The 24,357-nt window shown below is 35.1% G+C and overlaps 1 protein-coding gene across 3 annotated transcripts in view; it reads right to left on the reverse strand.

The window, feature by feature from the left end:
- LOC139697539 (bridge-like lipid transfer protein family member 3B) overlaps positions 1-24,357 on the reverse strand; it is a 61,921-nt gene that overhangs the window by 16,748 nt on the left and 20,816 nt on the right. For all 3 annotated transcript variants that reach the window (XM_071596280.1, XM_071596279.1, XM_071596281.1), the window contains exons 11-13: positions 23,625-23,865; positions 20,173-21,344; positions 15,869-16,003 (exon numbers count right to left, since the gene is read on the reverse strand). In XM_071596280.1, coding sequence (XP_071452381.1) covers positions 15,869-16,003; positions 20,173-21,344; positions 23,625-23,865 — 1,548 coding nt within the window. The remainder of the gene's footprint in view (positions 1-15,868; positions 16,004-20,172; positions 21,345-23,624; positions 23,866-24,357) is intronic.

Consider the following 24,357-nt stretch of genomic DNA (forward strand, 5'->3'; position numbering starts at 1 on the left):
AAGGTTTAAGCCAATATTTCTACCCATATGAATTAAGAGTTTCAATTACGCAATATATATCTCATTTAAAACAATATGGAGCTGTTAAATGTTTCACCTGAATGCACAATTGGAGATAAGTATACAGAGTGTAAAAAAGTCCAAAAAACCATTAAAATGGTGAATGTGAACTTCTAGAAGCCCGAGAATAAGTAGGTACTTCAATATGAATACATCACTATTATCAACTAATAATTGAAAGGCGAGCATTTATTTTTATAAAATTTGAAAAGTAGTAAATTTTACAAGTGGTTCTGAGTCCTCTCCTACTGGCCTGAAAAATTTGCTAGATCTTGTCAAATATTCATGAAAAGCAGTCAGTGAGATATGTCATGGCCTTCATACGATGAACCATAATTAAAAGGAACACTCTCATTGTCATTCCATGTGATTCATCATCTCCTTCACACAACTATTTCTCCCGAAAGCATTAGAACTGAGAGAAAGGAGAGTCCCTTTTTTGTCAAAGGAGTATTGATGTGCATTATTCGTTGAACCCACACGTAAACATTTGTAAGTACTTGTTCACTTCTATCTGTTCTACCATTCTTAAATACAGTTACATTGGTTAATTGCCCAACAAATAAGGGATATCATAAAGGTAAAGCAAATTATTCCCATAAAAAGGCATTCTATGATGGATTACCTACATAGAAAGTCACATGACTAGGGAACGAACCATAAGCCATTCACATTTTGGATGAATGAATAGATCCATTTTAATACCCCATATTTCTGATTGATATTTATCTAAATGGGATTTAAAGATCAAAGACTATAACTCATTTAAATTTCCTAAGACCTGGCCTCAGAATGCCTCAGATTCTGTCTGGATAACCCAAGAGGCCCCCAACTTTTACTCAGGGTGTGAAAGTGCAATGGCTTAATATCTGTTTCCAGGGTTTTTCTTGGAAAATCATGGACAAAAGCATCTTAAGGCTTCAATGTCTTTGGTTACTCAACCAATGGCATAAATACCGTTAACATGAGCATTTCCCAGAAAAATAATTAAGATACATTTAACCATTGCCAAATGTGATTGAAAGATGACACCTTCAATGCTATATTATTAAGGAGTACATTACACTATCAATGGTAAAATAACATTCACAACAACATACTCTTTTTAAATTAATTAATGAACCATTTTATTCTAAATTAGTGATGACTTCAGCAAGTGGCTTTCAGAGTTATTTGATGTTAGCAGGGCAATAATTTGAGATAGACATGGTATGATTTGAATAGTATTCACACTCAAAACACAAAAAAATAATTACAAAACGGTCTTAACGATGTGCGCTCATATTCTAATGATAATATTCTAAAGTTTGCTCATGCTTAATTTTTAATGAATCACATAAAATTATTATTAAAAACAATCCACTGGTCTGCGTAAGATTTAGATGGACCCAGGGACTACACCATTGCTTTATTTTATTATTACTATACTTTTAAGCTTTACTTAACACAACAATAAACACCCAATTACATTATTAGCCACATACATATCCCGCTACATCCAAAATGCCTCTTCTAGCCTTCGCTATACCTCACTGACCCAACATTCTCCCCTCTATCAGTTTTTTCAACATTTCACTTCCACACAATAGGCCCTGGATTCACTAGCCTTGCTTTCTATGAATTTTCCCATCAACCATATCTCTCACCTCACCAAACCTAGAGGCCACCTCATCTTCCTTTCAGTCCATTTATTTTCCTACTCAGCCATGCTAATACTCCTGCTTCAGTACTTTGCCTTACTAATTTTCCCAATTTCATCTAAACTACATCACTGTTCTACTTTCTACAAGATATCCATAGTTAATAAAACAAATTCTCTACCTGGCAAGTATTTTAGAAGATGATGGGAACAAAGAGGAATTGTCCAGAATACGAGATTACACAAATATTTGATGGCAAAGAAATTAAGTATAGTTGTACAGAAAAGATCAGTGAATGCTTTGACATGCTTTGTATAGCTCCAAAAATTGGCTATTTGGTCCTGCAATTATAATTTTTAATGTTCTACTATGTATGTATGCTTTACACACTCCCCACCTACTTTCATTTCTACTTCCAGCTCTTCCCATATTTTTCTTACCCTTTATACTTACATATAATTTGAAGAGAAGGGTTCGTAGTGGCAAATAATTAACTCACATGGACCATACTGATTCCTCAATCACTACCTGTATCTAAGTATACTGAGACAAGTACAGGCACCATATATGTCATCTATCCCTGTAGTCTAATCCTCTCTTTAGCAATATATTTATTAATTCTATCACATTTATGCTCCAATGCCTTTTCAAAATCCATTACAAAAATACCTCCTGGCTGTATTCTTTATCTTTCTACCAGTTACCTTAATATTACTGTGGCATAATGCATACCTTTCCCTTTCTGATCCCAAACTGATCTTTTGGCCTCTTCTCCATCCTTTAGTTGATGAACCTATCGTAAGTAATACCTTAGTGGAAGGTAAAATTAAACTTATTATGTCAGATTCCTCATATTTGGCTTCTCTTCCATTTCTATGATAGGAACTAACACTGATTGAACAAAGTCTTCTGGCCTAATTTCTCCCTACTAAATGCTATGAATCAGCCTATAAAAACTCTTTCTGTTCAAGGTTTCCTAAACCCTTAAGTAGTTATATGGGGATGTTATCTATCTCCTCAGCCTTATTTGACTTCATTTACTTTCGTGCTCTGCCTATCTTGCAATCAAATATGCCTGGACCTAACCTATCCTCATCAACATCATAATCTCTTTCTGTCTACACTTGCTGGCCAACTATCTTTTCCATATGCTTCCCTTATTCATTACTTCCATCTCTCCTGGATATTTTCAGGATCGATTACTCTCTTTGTTGTATCTCTGATGATAAGAACAGACTTTCATTTCTTCCTTTACAAAAGCTTTCTGCATAGCAAATATTCAACATCAATTAATTTTGATTATTACATACTATTTGATTTCAATGATGTAATTTAATTTTACATTTATTTGTGAGACTAGGTCACATTTTTTTTGTAAGACCCTAAATCTTTGTCATCAAACATCTGCCAAGTACCCTTCGAATAATTCACAATCACAGTTTCCTGCCATCACTATCAAGATGAAAAGAATAGATAGAAATGGTGGCTGATAATGGTAAAAGAAATGCACCTAGAATTGAACAGTTGATCAGACCTACATGGCAATACCCGAGTTGAGATCTGAGTCTATTTGTAAATCTTTTGCATATTGCCATTACTTGCATATATAGATGTCAGATCATTTATTTATTTTGCATTAGTCTGAAAACAGCACTTCGGCCTTTTGCATAAGACTTCAAATAACAATATAACAATATTACAATTACATACACCCAAACCCTTGATGGAGGAATTTAAACTACCTAGGCGGGAATTGAGCAGTTCTCTGCATCTCTGGGTTGGCAGGCGACGACGCTACCCTGCCACCACCGGGGCTGACAATTATTATTCATTCTATATATCATTGAAATTATTAATGACCAAATTAATTCAATTTTCCACTAGTTGACAAATTTATTTTCAGTCAGGTTTTGATGGAGTACACTATCTTCACCTGAAGATATGACCCACAATGAAGCACATTATTGACCAAATAAATGCATTCTTTCAAAAGTTAATAAATTTATTACAGGCCAATTTTCCACGCACTACACTGACCACCTGAAGATAATTTAGTACATCAAAGGCTGGCTGAAAATTAATTGATTAACTAGTGAAAAATATAATTTATTTGGTATTTAATATGTTATTGCACTTAATCATTCCTGAAACTATGCAATTCAATCATAGTAATTAATTCATTAAGAACTCACCTAGAGAGCCAATCCAAATGTGATGGTTAAACATTAAGATCACATTTGTGGGTATTTGGTTCAGCTAAACCTGAAGCACTGTATGTGTGTAAGACATGTGCTGTACGTGTACAAGAATTATTTATGAGAAAAGGCAATCTTGAAATCATCATCATAATTATGAAAATACTATATCCTCACTTGGAAATTAAAATTTCCTGAAAGAGATGAAAATATATGCAATTTTATGACCTCGGATGCATGCATAGGAACAAAGCAATAACTTAAAATGAGGTCACTCGCTCAATCATGCTTACATCAGGCACAATCATGGGATGTAATACAGATGAAAATTACTATTACTAGGTGAGCCTGAGATTTAAGGCAAGAGGATGTAAGAGAGTTACGGGATGAGAGGGACAAAAAAAAACAATCAACACTAGGAAATATACAGGACCTAAATGACCATAGCGAGTTCTTTGATGAGGAGTGCACAGAGGTGAGGAAGGCCTTAATCTGTCGAGGGTGGATATTACGTAGAAAAAAGAATTTCCTTAGTAAAAAAAATGCTTACCGCTAGTTTGTGACAGCCTAAACTGCTACTGTCACATATGCCAGTTTATTCAAATTTATCTGACTATGAAGATGATGATATATGCCTTGACATGACCAGAAACATGTGAAATTATTTCTTCCACTTATAGGGCTTTGTCATTTCCAACAAAAAAAAGATAGCAATGGAAAATGTAAGAATCTTAAGCAGATTAAGTCATTCCTTTCTGCGCTAGCCAATGGTATAAAATTTAACAAATGCAATGTTACAAGTTATTGAAAATTTAATAAAAGATGAATTAATACTCTAAAAAAAACAATCTATAACAGATAATATTTCGGATAGACAGTTGCGCTATATTTTATACCATTGCTAACATTAAAACTCCTCAAATCCGCCTAATTGCTGAACATTTAAAAATACCATGAAAATACGATGAGCTGATTTAATACCTTTTGAAAAACACACATTAGAACTTTATCTGTATCTTGGGAAATGCCTAAATAAGATAAATATAAATATTTAATGGTAATGCACCACAGTTAGATGTTATATTTTGGTGATTCTATTCAGAAAGTTGCAAACCCTCCAATAACATTAGGGTTTAACATTTGTTGAAACCTCAAGATCCATTTGTAGGCATCCTTACATCAAGGTGTACATCCAAAACAGGAGCTAAATTTCATTTTCCAAGGGAATATTAGTTAGTTCTTAACCTCTTACACATTAAAAGACACTTAGGAAATTTTTGTCGTCATACCTGGGACACAAAGAGGCCAAGTACAATTTGTCTGCAAGGTTATCAATATAACCAACAACCTCAAATGAACTGCATTCCTCTATATTTTTTGCCATTCAGCCAACATACCATTTTCATAAGTGATTTACCTCTCACATGTATCGCATAATATTTATTTGAATTTAAACATCCTATTTCCTTAGGAAGACTTTCCTTTCCTGTGTACCATGCATGGTTTTTATTCCTGGTATTACCACCAAGAAATTGGAGCATGATTTACATAAGTTTAGGTTCTTCATTATTTCTGTCCTCCTTGGTCGACAGCTGAGAAGATTCTCTGACCCCTTTTCCATAAGCCTCTTGGCCCAAGGAGGAGAGGATGAGGCTGACAAGGGAATATGCATCGTGGTTCACAATCAAGGCTATCCACCACTTGCTTTAAATCACTCTCAGCTGGAACCTCACATCTGCTATAAATGTTTGCTTTGTTCTTGTTCCAACACCTCTCAAAAGAGAATCTTATCTAATTGCTCTGTTTCAATGATTTGAGTCTCCTGGTATGTAAAATTTTGAAACTTTAACAATTTTTATTAGGTGTACTCTCACGCACATGAATAGTTCCAGGAATAGGTGCTAAAGTTATAGGACTCTAAGCTAAATACTAGTACACCAGAGATAATCACAGCAAAAGTGGTGAAGATTACGATCGGTTCTTGAACTGCATTCCTCCTTATATGCACTAATATATGCCTCTGGCATAATCCCAAATTGATTCTCGAATCTTATATTTTTCCACAGAATAATTACTAAATGAACAGGATTATGATTGCATCATTTGCCAGCAGTGTTCAGCATTATTGATGATTCAAAATAATAATGTCCGAAAATTGTACGTTATTAGACAGTAATTGCAAATTTTTCAATTAGAATTTTCTCACTATTAAAAATATAATTTGACTTTGTCAACACTCAGAGTATGTGGATACTCTGAGTAAATCAGAGTATCCACATAACCTTGAAATGCAAATGAAATTCAAGACTAATCAAAGGTTTTAATGGATAAGAGGCCATCTATGAATATGCAACTTAATTGCCACCTGCCAAATAAAACTGTTTACTTTCACATGGATACCACTACAACTTGACAATCATCCACATGCCCTTAAATGCAAGCCACTAAATTTTAGCATCCCAATTCCTATTAGTGAAATCATGAAAACTGAAGACTCCATGAATAAATTGATGAGTGACATTACTACATTTCTTAAAAGGAAAAGCAGATAAAATTTTTATTCTTCAATATGTTACAGAGGAACCAGTAGCTTAACCATTCGAAACTTTTCAAGGCGGACAGGCATTCCATTCACTTGTTTGGTCCTTTAGATTGGTCATGAACACCTCTTTATGATTAGATAGATATGGCATAGCTAGTCAATTAAAATTTGTAACATTTCAGGATAGATAGGCATTTCATTCACTTGTTTGGTCCTTCAAATTGGTTACACACACCTGCTCAGAGGCAGGGAGCACTGGCATAAAATTTGTCTTCTCTATGAAATTGAATCAGATCAAAATATGGCTTAAACTTTCTTAAAGGAGGACTCGAGAGAAAGGGAGAAGCTAACACCTTTCCTCATCAGGAAAGCTCTGCATGATGACACAGTTAATGCCCAGTGGGTCAACTCAGCATTTAAATATGAATAAAATTCAATTAAAAAATAAAATTAATCCCCAAAGATAAATGTAGTTTAAATTAAATACTGGGCTGATTTATCTAAGTAAATAATTGGAAAAACAATATATATATATATATATATATATATATATATATATATATATATATATATATATAATAGGTGCTAGAAACAACCAAATATCCAGGTCTAAGATGATTACAAATCTGTGCCCTTGGGTAAATCAGGGAGACACACCCCAGGGCACAAGTATAGCCCAACCAAAGAAAGAGAATTATTTTTCTTTATTTTCATACGACACCATTCAACACTTGAATTGTTCAATCACCCTCACTCACAGATTACAATTATCATTATGTACCCAAATTATTTAACACAGTTTTTGCATTATGATCCCGTTACTTCTTCAAATATTATTAATCATTAAAAAAAACTAAAATAACTGGTCTCTCTTAAAACAATCCATCATTTCATAAGAAGAAAATTGTAAAAATATGGCAACAAGTAGAAATACTGTTTAAACATATACTATCAAAGTGTGGCAGAAATGCATTCTTAAGAATTAAAAAATCATAGTTAAGTAAATATGAAAATATATTATGTTAACTGTATTGGTAGCCCATCATTATGCATATACTTTGACCATCTTGCCTCAGTCTTCCTAGGACATATTTAATAATATTTAGCTTCAAATAGAGTTATCCTGGATGGCTCTACATAAACTTAAATCTGTATATGAGAACTAATTTGAGTAATTCAGTTAACATTAACAATCATTAACTGTAACAGAAGTCAAGTCACTTTTCTTTTAATATGAGCACAAATCAAAAAGCATAAGCAATTGTCATTTTAATTGCCATAAAATGAATTTTCAATGACCCCAGCAATTTTTTTGCAAAGATGCTTTCTGCATTTCCACTAACAAACTTTGGTAATGATCCATGGACTTATGAATACAATATATTGTCCCTAATTCTTGTGCATAACTCATTCATTCACCACTTCATCACTCACAAATTGCCAATCAGTTAATTTTTTTTAAGAAGGCTGAAGGCATGTGTTCAAATGTGTTTTACATTCATAATAAATTGATGATATCAATGATATATTATTGGTTGATAGTGGTCACTTGCAGCACTATAGTTTACAGATAACCTATGAATTTTAATTTCCCATGTAAATCAGAAAACTATTAGTTAGCACAATATTTTCATCATATCAAGAAGTACACTTTTTCGTCACTTTAGGGAAGTTAGTTTTATAGAATTCTTAAGGATTACAGTTTACTCTAATGAACTTTCAATTAGAATGACTAAAAATGAAAAACATTATGACTCTATAACTGACTAAAAGGTTAGCAAAGAGTAATATAAACAGTAATATGACCTATGCTAAATCAACATCCTAGTGGATCAGTTCAGGACCAGACTGTTAGATAAGTGACTTGATAAATAACTTAATTAATAAATTAGTGATATGATGAATGACAACTGGTAAATTTTGTATAATGTCTAAGAAGAATCTATACAAAAAGGAAAGATAACATATTTTAAATTAATCTAGCCAGGTACATACATTCACCAAATTACTACCGAGATTTGTTGTACTTTTGCTTGGGTATCAACAGCTGAAATAAAATTCATAAAAAGTATGATCCAACTTGTGCCTACAATTAAATGGGCATGATGAAAATATAATTATTTAAATTTATTATCAACATAATAATAAAATTTCATTCTTATTTTATCTTGGTGAGTATTTTTAAACATTGAATTAAAAACAGAAGTCAAATACTAATGTATGACAGAACAATGAAAGTGCGAGCCCTCACATACTGTGAATTTGACCACGGGCAGAATAAACAAAGAAGAAAATGTTTCATTAGAAAAGCAATTAGGAAGAGAAAAATTTTAAAGGCTAAGTAAGCCAGAAGTTTGAAAAAGCTACAAGGCATACCATGTTTCCATATGAAGGAGGTAACAATTAAGTATCCAACTGAAAATAGTGAAGCCCAAAGCTCATAGACTCAGGGGAACAGCAGATGGTTATCAAAACACAAAGCTATCTTTTGTCACATAATCACACTAGCATCTTGCAAAAATACATATCTGCCTTAATAATGTTCATAGAAGACAGGGTTTGTATGAAATCTAAAGATGGTCTATAATCAGAGCCTAATTCCAAAATATGTGAGCATGTACTAATAATTTAAAAACAGATGCAGTTTATGTATGTATGCATAACTAGTACATTTATTGAAAAATCAAAAAAATTAGGAAAATGTATCAATTTGCTGAGTATCAACGGACTGGAAGACCATATACTTACATAACTTCTGAAACATCAGAAAAGTAATGTATATATGTAATTAGCAAACTACTATACGTCAACTACTATCTCACATAGGAAAATATAGCACCTTATACTGCCTTGTGATATCAGTTGGTTCTCTAACAGTTATCCTTAGATATGCATACGTGGGATAAGGCTTACCCCTCTCTCCCTGAATTCCAGTGCTCTTCTTAGTTTCAATTGCATAGTAATATCACAGCAATAAGCCCAAAGGTTGACTTTCAATGTGAGAGGGTCTTGACTCAAATATCCACACTTCCCAATTTTGGGGGTGATTCCTCGTTTATGACAAAGTATGGTAACTAGAAAATATTACTGATGGTATTTCAATTAGGGTAGTCCAACAACATCTATTGGAATTTAAGCTCCAGACCATCCTACAAGTATCTCAAGGGTCTAAACCAAAATCTGCTCTCCCCACTGGCCACCATGCCCTCTTAAATTTAAAATACAATAATTTATGTTTTTAAACCAGTTTTCTAAATCTACAGTCAATTTGCAGGAAGAAAATTACATCAATGGAAATGAAGAAGGGTAGAAAGGGAAAGTAATGAATTACTGATAGATTGTCATTTGTATTAAAACCCAAACTCTCCCTCAAATTTCAATATTACAGCACTCATCAAATGTATTTGAAAAAAAATTAGCAACAAAACCCAAAACAGCAATTTTTCAAAAATGTTTTTTTCCAGTTATTTTCATCTAGCAAGGGCATGGAGCAGGAGAGCAAATGAGAAAAAAGGTGACGATCAATTCTTGTTTAGAAAGGTACACATGCTTTAGAATGGTACACATGATGCCATAGCAACATTGTGGTTTCTAGTAGAAAGGGATATAAAGTACAACCAGGCATGACAGGGATATCCATTAACACCAGATCTTAAATACATATATATATATATATATATATATATATATATATATATATATATATATATATATATATATATATATATATATATATATATATATATATACACACACACACACACACACACACACGCACGAGGGTCATCCGGAAAGTAGTACCCGTTCGTGCCGCATGAAGTGCTGACGACGCGAGTAGCCGCTGGACGAGGTCAGATAGCTTCAGTGGCTTGTCTGCCTTCTCTGAGCCAAGTTGCGTGACGCTAGCATTGCCTGTGTTGTTTCTGTGATTGTTTACAATGTTTAAAAAAATTGAGAACGCCGCCAGTTGTGAAGTGAGGGCAGTGATTAAATTCCTCAATGCAAGAAACGTTCGCCCATGTGATATTCATCGCCAATTAAAGGAGGTGTATGGAGACAATGTAATGGACGAGTCGTCTGTTCGGCGGTGGTGTCGCAACTTCAACATGGGGAGGGGGAACACACACGACGATGAGCGTTCGGGGAGACCGTCTGTCATTACAGACCAACTGGTGAGCTCAGTTGACGAATTCGTGAGGAACGATCGGCGCGTCACAATTGATGACATCTGTGAGCATTTTCCCAATGTTTCTCGAACAATTGTTCATGAAATTGTTAAACACCATCTGCATTATGCAAAAATTTGTGCAAGATGGGTCCCTCGCGTATCTCAATGAGCTGGCGGCGAAGGACTATGCAGCAGGAATACAGAAACTTGTCGCACGTTATGACAAATGCCTTAATTTGCTTGGAGATTATGTTGAGAAGTAGTTTAAAGTATCCTCTTTCAAATAAAATTTTTTATGTTTGTTAATATTTACTTTTGTGTCTTTATTTCACGAACGGGTACTACTTTCCGGATGACCCTCGTATATATATATATATATATAAAGATATTTTTTATATACACAGGTGTATATATATATATATATATATATATATATATATATATATACATACACCTGTATATGCAGATTGGTAATGGAGGCAAGGGAAGGGCTTTAAGCTTGAGTAAAAGTAGGTGGACAACTCCTCAAATCAATTTGGATATGATCAAGCACTAGATCACCAGCCAAGCCAAAGGGCTACAATCATTACTTAGCACAATGAGGACTAAGTGTGATTGATATGGAATGAAAATTAGTCATAAGAAATTTAAGGTGATGAGATTCTCAAAAGTAGAAAGGCTAACATAAACATTACAAAATAGGGACATGAAAATAGAACAGGTGGAAATTTTAGCTATTTGGAAGTGTTTTGGAGGAAGAGAAAAGTAGTAGGGGTATAAAAAGAATTGTATCAGGTAAGGAAGCATTTACTGAGAAGTAGGAATTGATGACTGGCACCTTAAGTAAAGATGAAAATGAAAATCTGGTGAAAACTTTAATAATGAGCGGTTTTGTACGGCTTGAAAACTTGGTTATTAAGGCAAGGGATAAGGTTTGATGGAGTCTTATGGAATGGGGGGCAGAGGAGAATGCAGAAAATAAAATCAATGAAAAGGAAAACTAAAAAATTACCTTCTAAGCATGATGGAAGAAGACAGACTATTAACGACTTATTAATGAGAGACTATGAAGAGAGAGCTATTAGGAGATATTTGAAGAAGGCAACATACATGAGTGTAGGAGATACTGAGAGACGATGGGATGCTGGGGATGCTATAGAGGGGAGACTGAGAAAGCAAGGTAGAGTAAAAGAATATGCAATTTGGATGCAATTGAGGGAAGTAAAAAGTATGCATATTTTATGAGCTACTGCAATATTTAGGATTTATTTTAATGAATGCTTGTGTCACGTTCGTTATGGTTTATGAATACAGTAGCATGAAGAGCCAGAGTCCATTAAAAATCTATTCAAAGCTACAACACTACTGCTAATAATAATATTAGATCTAGCAAAAATACCTTCCTGCCACATTTCATCTCAATGTTTCACAATCAACTTTTTTTAAAAGGCATGGCAGACAGCTAGACCCTTGTGAATCAGTACAAGTAGACAAGCTAAAATAAAAATAGTACAGAAATATTTCTGATATTCACTAGTATAACTTATTGTTGGGAAAAAATAACACTGCTTTCATAAATTAGGCTATTTTTTTACAAAATAATATGACTCACAAATATGAATGAATATCAATGAAATGAGCCAGAAGAGCAAAAAATACATCCACTCTTCAGTACACGAAATCATTTGTGGTAAACCATACCATGGGTTGCCTGAAGTCCTAGAAACAACAACTCAATTTTACATATGCCACAAGGACTCCATGATTCATGATTGCTATTAACTATCAGCGAGATATTATGTAAAGCGCAGAGGAGCCTAATTTCACTAGCAACAAAAAAATGCTTCATTACTGATTATTGCATAACCTGCCCATTAATCATATTCCACCAAGGAGAGGAATAAACACACTGTTATCATTCTGCCGAAAAGATGAACAGTAATGTTCCAATCAAACCGAAATGAGGTATATAGCATATAATAATGAATAAATAAATGCTAATTATTCAAGTCAAATGAATAATTAGTCAATGATTAGGAATGATTTATTAGCTATTTATACTATGGGAATAAAAGAAGGTTTAGTGAAAGAAAGCCTGAACATTATGCATTATATGTGATCATTTAACCATACAGCATTAGTACAGAAATAGCAAAAGACTGCTTATAATGACTTTTTTGAGCTCATAAAACATGGTTCCTGTGAAACATGTATTTTGGAAGTTCTTTCTGCACCAGACGCAGACATTCATTATTTGAGTGACTGACCCATGAGGATACTAACAAACTAAGTCTTCAGGAGTTCTTGAGAGAACATAGCACTTAGATAGCTATATTATAATGTCAGTAGTGTACAGTTACTGACTTTCACCATTATATGGCAGGGGTGGAGAAAGTACAGTCTACCAAGCACTTAACTCCACAATGAATATCAACTGCAAAAAACCTTACTGGCTACTTAAAGCAGATGTGTTTTCTTCACACTACACCCAACCAATTTGCTGAGTTGTTAATGCTCATTCAATCCTTGGGCCCAGATGTTTTCTTACTTCTCTACCCCATAGCAGTAATAATATTTTTACAGAAGGTTTGGAAATCATCTACCCGTAAATCTTTTTATGCATATATTCAATAAAGGCATATAATTAGAAGATAAGAGTGTTCTATCATGTCATTTGTGGAACATCTTAGAAAAAACTGAGTGTGTTAATGGTGTCATATGTGTACATAAGCACACACAAAATAGTTACTTTTTAAATTAATTATCTTTATTTTCTTTACAAGTAACTGTACAAGCAACAGTGCATTTAACTATTACTTTCTGGATGGAGTCTTCCAGGAATCATGGACACACGCAAATGCTATATTTGCATGTGTCCATGTATGATTCCTGGAGAATAAATATTAATACTAAGGCTGACCTCTCCTAATACTAAAATGATAATTAAATGCATTTGTATAACCACTACAGAAGTAATTAAAACACTTCTGAATAGAGAAAGGTCCATTTGTCACAGGCTATTTCTGGCATTTCCTTTCAAATTAACAGTGAATAATGTAGTCCAGATGACCATGAAGGTCCGCTGGTGGTGAGTGTCATTGGCAGTACTTCATCAGCTACCAGGGAGTCATGCTCTCTTCAGGTAGCTCTTTGGTACTCACTACGCCACGTGCTTGTTAAATGAGGGTCCATGGTCTTTCTCGCATGGGACTACCAAGAATCTTGATTTATGGAAGTTTTAAGTCATTCAGCTTAGCCTACTTGTTAGTAAGAAACGTTTTCCACCTTTCTCTGGTGATTTTCTTCTTTTTCTGCTGCCATATTTCCTTTATCAAATTTTGGCAGCATTATTAGATACTTTTTCCCCACTGCAAGTTATGAAATATCTTTGGAAATTTTTATTTTTCTTGCTTTTATCCCCACGCTTGTTATTATTTATTAGTTACTGCCACTATGCCAATAATTCTCGTATTTAACATACGAGGGTGGTTCAATAAGTACCCGTGTTTGATGACTGCCATCGATCAAACGACGGTGAAACAAATTTCAGACTGATTTAAAGGTTAGCTTAAATTTGGCAGCCATTCGAGTAAGACTTGTTTCGTGATTTTCGCCGAGATGGAAAAAGAGCAGCATCATTCGATAATTCACTTTTTGTTTTTGGATGGGAAGAAATGCGAGGAGATAAAAGCAAAGTTGGATGCTGTTTATGGGGACACTTTGCCATCTATGACCACAGTTAGATATTGGTTCAACGAATTTTAACATGGGCAAACATCTGTTTTTGATGAGGAGCAACCAGGATGCCCAGCAGACGTGGTTACCGAGGAAATCATTCAAAAAGTCCATGCCATGATTCTTGCTGATCGACGAACGAAAGTGCGTGAAGTAGCAGAGGCCGTGGGTGTGTCGACCAGAACGGCAATTAATATTTTACATGATAAGTTGGTGATGAAAAAATTGTCGGCCTGATGGATGGGGATTGCTCACGGTGGACAACACATTCATCCAGAGTTATCGCCCCCAAACTGCATGAACTACATTGTGAACTGCTGCCGTACCCCCCGTATTCACCTGATCTGGCTCCCTGCAACTTTTTCTTATTCCCTAACATGATGAAATGGCCCGCGGGAAAAAAATTTAGCTCAAATGAGGAAGTTATTGCCGAGACAGAGGCATATTTTGGAGAGTTCAACATTCTATTTTCTGGAGGGGTTAAAAAAATGGCTGGAACGTTGGGAGAAGTTTATCTTTCTAAAAGGGAACTATGTTGAAAAATAAAAAAATGTTTTTGAAAAAATGGTTTCTGCATTCCTAACACAAGTACTTATTGAACCGCCCTCTTAAGTCTTTTATCCATTCATCACTATAAAACAGTTAAACTTTTACTTCATTCTAAGGTTTTTCTTCTATTGCACATTTTACCTTTAAGTTATGAAAAAATATTCATCCAATGGTGACATTAAAACATTAGAATTTGGAGTAAATGAACAAGTCAAAAAACAAACATAGCTATTAGATCATATAGAAACAGCATCTAGCTTAATAAGTGAACTAACAATTATGATATTAACACCATTATTGGCATAACTAGGAGTTATTTTTCAAAAATATTACACCATGATATTATCCAACCCTACCACTTCCAATAAATTGAGGATAACACTAGAACAACGCACCATTTAAGTCTTCAGGTTCGCCGCTTTTGAGTGAGAACTAAACAAATGGCACCTGAAGTTAATACATGAGTCCATCTAAAGGGGGGTTAAAAATGTATATGTACTTAATTTGTACTTGAGCTTATGTTTCAGTGTGATAGGTATAGCACCAGAAGTATTGCATGGTGATGACATACCATTTTTGATAAAATATGAGTCATCTTGATAAAATTCATTAAATAATTTTAATACATTAAGCGCTGGCGTCTATCACTGAAAAACAAGGCATGTTGGTCATCAATAGCAACAAAATTTTCCTACTCTGGGATTCCCTTGAGTCATGAGTAAAAAGTGGCTTTACTAAGAACAATGCTATACTCAAATGTAAATCCATCTTAGTATGTAGTGTACTATAAAGCAGCCACTCACAAGAAGCCAATAAATGGCTCTTGAGGCAGGGATTAAAACAACACATAGCCAATGGCAAACAAGCTCCTTTCAGCTGAGGTAACAATGAACTGAATATGGGTCCCAAATACTGTAATCAGTACCAGGAATGACCATAATGAGGGTGGAAACATCTCAACAATGGGGATGAAAAATACCTGAAACTCATCCCATGGGATGGATCCGCATTCTTCAGAGACGATGTTGTCAATCTGAACCTTCATGGAGGAAATAAAACCCTCTGACTGTTGAATAAATTCCACTTTACTCAACTTGAAAGTGGTCATGGAAACCTGCAATGAAAGCAAATGAGTGAAGCACTTTAATTTCTCATTTTTACATTTTGATGCGCGAGATGACATAGCATGTGATGAGATGGCATGAGGGATATACATAGATGACATGGCATGGAAACAAGCAGATGAGGCTGGACCATGAACTCTGAGCATATTAACGTTCATTACCCTGTCTTGTCAATGGCAGTTGCTAATTGTGGATTTATTAGTTCACTGACATAATAATGAAAACTAAAGATAATGCTCTGCCAATAAGGGATCAGTTTGCACTGTCCTATGACGAGTACAGCTTTGCTACTATTTCCTATTTATGCCAATGGAAAGTTAACAGTTTCTGTCCTGAATCCATGCTGCTTCCGGGAATTACCGTTGCATAGGTGAGTTGAATGACAACTGTTTCACTCTCAGTCCAGGAGGCATCTTCAGGTCAAAGTGATCTGTGTTACAATTTGGCTGCAATACATAGGAGACGCTGACTGGCCAGGAGTTCTCTGATTGGCAGCGAATGGAAATCACCCTTTTCCATGTGGAAGTCAGGGTGTAGACATCCTCACAGTTGAAATTTTTTGGGTTCTTCATTATTTCTACCGCTTCTCTAATGGGTCTCAGAAAGTAATGCTCTCTCTTGCCATCAATTTAGTTTGGTCGAACTTAATTGTGTGTCCCAGTTCCGACCATGCATGTTTGGCAATTGCCGAGAGTTGGAAGTGTTTTTTATCTGTGGTCCTTTGGTCCCCCTTGGTCCTGCATCTGATGGACCGTCCTGCTGACCGACCTCCGGGCTCCCGGCCAGTCAGCATCTCCTACACATAGCGGCCAAATTGCAACACAGATCCCTTTGACCTGAAGATGCCTCCAAGACTGGGGGCATAACAGTTGTCTATCAACTCACCTACGCGACAGTAATTCCCGGAAGCAGCACGGATTCATCAGATAGACTTTGTAGAAGCCTAAGGATTAATTTTTACCCTGTTTACCATCAATTATTAGGTTCCCTTTCAGATGTAACTAGCGGTGAACTAAAGCGAGAAATTTCCTTATAACTTCTCTAGCATTAAGGGTAGGTGGTCCTCAACAAAGCCCCACAATAACAAACATGCATATAATTAAAATATCACAGTTATCTTCAAATGTGAAACAATGTATTTCTATACTTATTTACGTTTGATAACCGTTCATATTTTTTTAGTATAATGCTTCAATTTTTTTGTGAAATTGCCAAGTTGTACGTAAAAAATTATTATGTCACTGACTGTTAATTGCTACCAGCTTGTATACGTGGATCATTCAATAACTCCTAAGATTTTTCATGAGAATTTAGATAAGATATTTGGCCCCCCAGTGACTTTTTTATTTCCAAACTTGAAAAAATGGCTTGGTGGAAAATAATTCACATAGAATGAGGAGCCAACACAAATGCCCATTTTGTGGACCAACTGAAATTCTTTTAGGGTGGCTTAAAAAAGTTGGAGAATTCACCCAAAATAATTTTTTAATATTTTTTCCAAAGAACTTACCCAACAACTCACATAATTTGGCAGATTAACATGTATTTTATTCGCCAGACAGAAATATAAGGTATAGTTCCACATGAATATCGCAGGTGGCTTGAAATTGTCATTTAATGAAATGTAATCAAGTTAATGAATAACTGATCAAAGCACTTTTCCACTTGAAAAAATTTTTTTTAAATTTTACGACTGGGTTTTGATGTATTAAATCATCATCAGGTTAATACATTAAAACCCGGTCATAAAATAAAATAAAATTATCAAATGGAAAAGTTCTTCGATCAGTTATTATGCTCAAATTCCACCACATCACGCCTGATGCTACTCAATTTGTCATCAAGTTAATCAGCCATTAAAGTTGGTATGACTGTATATCACACACTAATATCAGATAATACTAATAACATTCATTAAGATCATATACATATTTTGCATGGCCATTGTTAGATATTTCCATACACTTCATCAAAAAAAAACTCACAGAAGGAATTATTAGGGCTATAAAAATTATGTCTGGGTTAAATTAACGAAAGCAGAACCAAAAGTCTGTCCTGCATCAAACGCAGTAAATAACTAAAATAAATCAATTTATAATAATTAGATGCAAAACATAAACCATCAAAAGTTCTTTTGAAACCTTAGATTATTAACTTGGAAATTTCAGAGTGATTTGCAAAGACAGAAAATAAATCGCATGGTAATAATCAATACATCAATAAAAATAACCCAACTACCTTCAATGGTTGTACAGAAATATCCTTTTGAGGCAGTTTTTAAAGGAATCCTTTTGAAAGTGAAATTGACACTATTGACTGTATTGCTATAAAAGTGTGGACTATTTCAAAGTGGCTTCTTTTTAACAAGACAAAATTCCACTGAATGAATTTGCTAACAGTAATTTTAAAGATAAAAAATGAATTTTGATGATCATTTCGGAAATTAGTGGACAGTCATAAATTGATGATAAATTTATACCCTTTCCAACAAAAAAGGAGCACCTAAGACTTTTTCATCTATATTTTAAAAAAATGGCCACTGCTTTCTTCAACTATAAAGAAATAATTTTCTATGTTTTAAGTACATACAGACCATTTATTTCTTCAATCAAAAACAACAGGTCTTAAGAGAAAGTAGGAATGTCAAGAAGGAAACTAAATGAAGTTGCTCACAGATTCTCTACCAGAGGTTCATCGTGGTCACACAACTGAATGTCCCCACAGAACGACCGGTATTCCTTATTCTCGAAAATCAATACTTAAAAACTATAGGGAACAAGAAAGAAGAAGAGTATTTCGTTCTGATTCTATTGTCATTGGAAACAAAAAGGAAGACAGGAATTACTCAATGAAATTACCTACATACATTACAATGGAAAAATGCTGACACTGAAACATTATTTTCCCCAATCTGATGTATTATTTATAATAAATAATGTTTTTTAAAGGCTTACTTCACCCAGGGCAATGTCACTGAATGTCACAGTGGGGCATAGCCATTGACTCCACTCCAGAGGTTGTGGATTTGAATACCAACTAGACGGGTTCCTCTCCACCAAAGACTTGAATGTTCGTAAATACAGAAGTCCTCCCAGATAAGGGATGAGGAAAATAGATGAAAAAATTAAAACCCACTCAGGATGATGCTACAGTGTAGTGAAACCAGTCGACGACAATAAATTCTTTCCAGTGTAAACACGAAGTCTTTGATTCTTTATTCCTGCTTTACAAATTGATATCCACTAAGCATCGGCCTCAACCATCTCTCAAACCCCTCAGAATAAGCTGGCTGAACTTTTTAGTATTAACTGGCTTCAGTAGCCTTCTGAACAGGTGCAAACATGATGGAGAGGTATTCTCATGCAAACTCTTAACTTATTTTGAAAACTTCATCAGGATCGATTACATCAGCACAATCTCACTGACCCGTCATAATATAGAAATTTTTAATACATGAGCATTATTCTCACAATTATGTTTTCAATTTCTTTAAAAAAAAGTAAAAGGTTTTTTGTAACATGAACACCATAGTTGTTTCTCTTGCTTTGTCTCTATGCTTCCTATCAAACTTCTTTAACTGCAAGGGAGTAGCCCAAGGGCAAATTAAAATGTATCTTAATCCAATCTCCCCATGGATAGCCAGATCATCTACATACCTTACATGTGCCCCAAAAACATGATGTAAAGTTCAATCAATGGTAAAATTGCAATAAAGATTGAAACGAAAATTACATATGGCTCCAAGTAGGCCTTAGGAAACATTAATTTACACAAAATTTTGTACCCTAATAGTTCAAAATTTTTCATAAGAATATCAAGCGACTTGATCATTTTTTTTCAGTATTTCTTAATACATTAGTAGCAACTTACTCCCCCATTAATCTTCTTTTTCAATGCAGATTATATGAATATGCATCTCTAGCCAGAGTATAATATCATTAAAGTTATACTTTAACTGGCTCCCAAGCACCAAAAATATGAAAAATTCACTAGAAATAATAGCTTTGTTCTTGATGAGAACTGAAAAAACTTAATTGTGGTGCTTAATTGACAGACAGCATCATAACTGCAACCCCCGCAGTTAGCCTGCAAGTCCAATTCATGGAAGCAAAAATTATGGCACGAGACTGATCTTATCAGCTTATAGATAATTACTCACCAGGTCTTTCCTTTTGCAGAGACTACGAAATGAGTGATTAGTTGACGATGATGTCTCCTCCCCTTCTTGCTCCAGCACCTCACTCGCCATTTCCACCACAGGCAAAGGGACATTCACAGTAGGCCGGGTACATACCCTAAATATGGCATCAGCACTAGCTTCTTGTGCTTCCAAGTTCACTATTTCAAACATATCACTGTCCTCTGAGCTCGCATCACTCCTTATTGACACAGTATCACTCGAATCCTCAGTACCAGTAGTCGGCCTTATGCCGAAAGTTGAATCAATTGATGTCATCAAGTTTGACAGCCCCTTTCTCATTACGAGATTAAAGCCCGCACTGGCGTTTGAGCTCTGGTTGTTGCTTGGTCCTGTCAGGGGTTGCCTCCGATCAACTGACTGACGGTTTTTCACATCAGCCCAACTAGCTGATGGTCCAGGAGCATCGCCATTGGCCCGTGGTCCAATTACTTCTGGAAAGTCAGTCGTCCAGTGAAGCTCTGGGCCAATATCTTCAGAAAGTGGTGAGGCTGACTCACTGGCAACTATGGTGCAACCCCCAACACCCATGTTAGGTTCTGGTAATTCTATTGGTAATGGAGGTAGTGCTACTCGACCCTCCCCCGTCACAACCGATGAGCCACCATCCGAGTCTTCTTCCTCCCTCCCTGGGGTTTGGGATGGCATGACTAGGCTAACCTCAACTTGGGGAAGTATGGCACCAACTACCAGAGACCCCTTTAACGATGGCTTACCCATTGACTTTTGTCTTGAGGCAATGATATTGGAGTCAAGGGCAAGGTACGACAAGGCTTCTCTGATATCATCTGAGAGGCGTAGTAGGAAGAGGTACTGGTAGTGGTTTAGTTGCACGCTTACCAAGGCAGAAATGTGTGCGAGAACATGTATGTCAGCTACGCGAGGGGAGTGCGTAACAAGGGTCTCCGTTGGGGGTCGAATGTATGCCCACAGTCGGAGGGGAAATGCATCAAATAATGGCACTGTTTTTCCCCCGACTGCACTCGCTCCATGGAATTCTGCCCACACTGGATCACAGGTGATGTACCACACATCCTTTGCTTCTATCCAGAGCATTTCGCGAGAAACTTTTTTATCCGTTTCAGGAACCGAGTTACCAGGAAGTCGTGGTGCTTCCCGAAGATGGTCCTTACCTGCATTGGCATTAAAAGAGGAGATTAATTGAAGAAAAAGATTGACACTCGAACAAATGAATTTGCCAACAACAACATATTGATATGCAACTGCAATGAACTGAGGGAGATGGAAAAATAATCAGCAAATACAATAAGACCAATTTTAGAGAGTGAAATAGGTAATTACTGATTTGTGCCAGAACAAAATACAATCCAAGCATTTCTCTTAAATTTCAATATGTATGTACACAAGTCACCAACTTGGAAGAGGGAATGGATTTCTTAAAATGCCTGAAGTTTGGGATTATGTCCTAATGACAGTTTTTAATATTTACGAAGTTAAAACAGATATCTGCCTACATGCAAAGCAGGCATTTGTAATCAGGTTTCAAAACTTAAGCTACCTACATCAGTGTTTCACAACCTTGTTTCATGAAGTGCCACTTCCCATGCTCTAATTACAAATACCTAAAATTATGAAGGAGGGGGAAAGTACCAAATCATATGATGACAAAAAATTTAATTCTGCTTTAGTATGCCATAATTCTATATATTCTGCATCTTGCATTCCACAAAACAGCACATCATGTGCAACTGAGGGTATATGTACCACCAGTTGAACACTAACCTAGATACTTAAAGGTATTTGGCCCCCAAAACTTCAACTATGGTATCAAACTAAATACAAACATTATTTTTATCAATTCAAAACTAAACCGAAGAAATTAGTAATTGAAAAATTATACTTTGGATACATTTAAACCTATCTAAATTTTGAAGTAAGTTTCAGTCATATGCTGGCCAGATCACATACCTAATTAGTATCTTACATTGGTTCACATGGTATAAATGCAAGTGTACCAATGGAAATTATCCACGTGGAATTCCACCATAATTGGTTTTATTGCTTCAACAATAATTCTTCTCAAGATGATTACTTTTCCATCTATTCTCACCAAACTCAATCTAAATACATAATGACATCTTTTGAGACCATTCAGCCAAATTTATCAACATGCTGCCCATTTTACCAATATTTTCTGGTGTCTTTAGGTCATCACAATGGTGAAGTGTCCAGTTTAGCATTATATCAGCCACCAAAAGTAACCAAGAGGCCTAAACTACCTCAGTGCCTGATGTGGAAAAGAATTGAACTCGGGATTTACTTTTACTATTCATTACACCTTAACTGATTAAGTGTTCTAAAGTAAGGCATTTAAAAAAAATTACTTAACATATCATAAAGTAAAATTCCCTTTGATAAAATGTTAGTAATTTAGCAGCACTTAACATTGCTTGCCTTTCTAGTGTATCTTTGAGATGCACAAGATCAAGGGTTAAATGTTATTTTACAATTAAATCTATAATTAATGTAATTCAAATACTGCATGTAGTATTTAAAATGGAATTAAACTACTCAATGTTAAAGCACATAGAATATTTGTAGTTAGTCTACTTTTAATGCCCAATTCCACATTGGAGAGTACAATTAATTTTGCAATTTTGTCATGAACGAGGCCAAACTTTAAGCTACTTTTCACTCTTGGACCTTCCATTTGCATGGATTGAATAAAATTCAAGATGAAATTTGGAATATGGGGAAACAATCTCTCTGAATGTGCTAGTGCACAATCTTTAACTTGCCTAACTATAACATCAATTTAGGTATTAAGCAGTGGTCATGCTGCACAAATGGGAAGTATTTTAAGTTTGATATTAAAATGATGGGTGTCTGTCACAAGTCCCACCTAGAATGTCTCATTTTTGGAGGCTCCTCAAACAAATAATGATAGAAAAAAGGGTTTATGGTTTGGAAGAAAGGGGGCTTATTAAGAAGTCATTAGTGAATGTGTGCAAATTAACTTCCGACACAAGATATGTTAGAAGTCTCAGGAAAATAACAGCATCTGAAAAATATGTAAGGATATGCCAGGGACAAAGGAATTTAAGAATAAGGCAATCTGGAAGAAATTAGTTAGGAGACTATTCCGAACTCAACACCATGCTTTTCTTGACTGCACCAACCCCTAAAGAGAACCTTTTTATCATTTAAATTCACATTTTGGTCTATGGGCATGCCAACTTTTTCCGAGAATCTTAGTTTACCTGAACATTGTATTTCCTCAAACTTTTCTCCACACAAAACGTTGAGAGCTAATTATGCAATCTCATTAAACAAAAGCCATCATCTAATAATTCTATAAAGTACTTCCAATCCTCAATGTCTTATTGGTTATGGAATAAACTTCATTGAATGAAATATAAAATATATCTAACAAAAAGAGGAATCACTCTTACCATTAAGATGTGACAAAAATTTGTCAATGACAACCTGGAAGTCAGTAGTTTGTGATGGAAACGTTGATCCCCCATAAAATAGTCTTCCTTCTTGAAAGGCATTCAAGCACTGAGATAGGTCAGCAAGTGAACCTAACTCAGGTGAACGCATGTTTGTGATCAGAGCCCTTGATGTTTGGAAGTGGAGGGCTTTTGGCCGATCTCTCTGACTGAGATGGTCAGTCCTACTTTCAAGTATCAACTGAATTTGGAAATAAAAAAAATCAAATGATTATCTAAATGACCACATGCTCTTTTTAGTGTAGTTAAAGACATCTTCCAATTTCAGATTGCACACACATTAATTATTACCAAAAGGTAAAATTTCTTATTCTCTCTTTCAACTCATCCCAACAATTGTTCTGTTATATTTACAATAATGTTAACATTTACTGGTTGTGCAATTAACATTACAAACCAATGAAAATTAAGAGTTGGAAAAACATTAGTTTGAAAGATTGAGCCATCTACTTTATCCTCAGTGAATATGTATTTCGCATTAGTAAAATCTTGAATACCTCATTTTACCTTAATATTATCAAAATTTTCAGAAAATAACGCCAGTGAGAAATTCAAATGAGATACAGAGAGAATAAAGCATAAAAAAAGCAGCTTTTTCATTAAAAGTGACACGGAGATAATTACTGTCTACTGCGCTGCCATGAATAGATATAAATAACTTAAGGGCCATCAA

The sequence above is a fragment of the Hetaerina americana genome, unplaced genomic scaffold (genome assembly GCF_022747635.1).
Source record: "Hetaerina americana unplaced genomic scaffold, ioHetAmer1.1.p SCAF_8, whole genome shotgun sequence".
Lineage (NCBI taxonomy): Eukaryota > Metazoa > Arthropoda > Insecta > Odonata > Calopterygidae > Hetaerina > Hetaerina americana.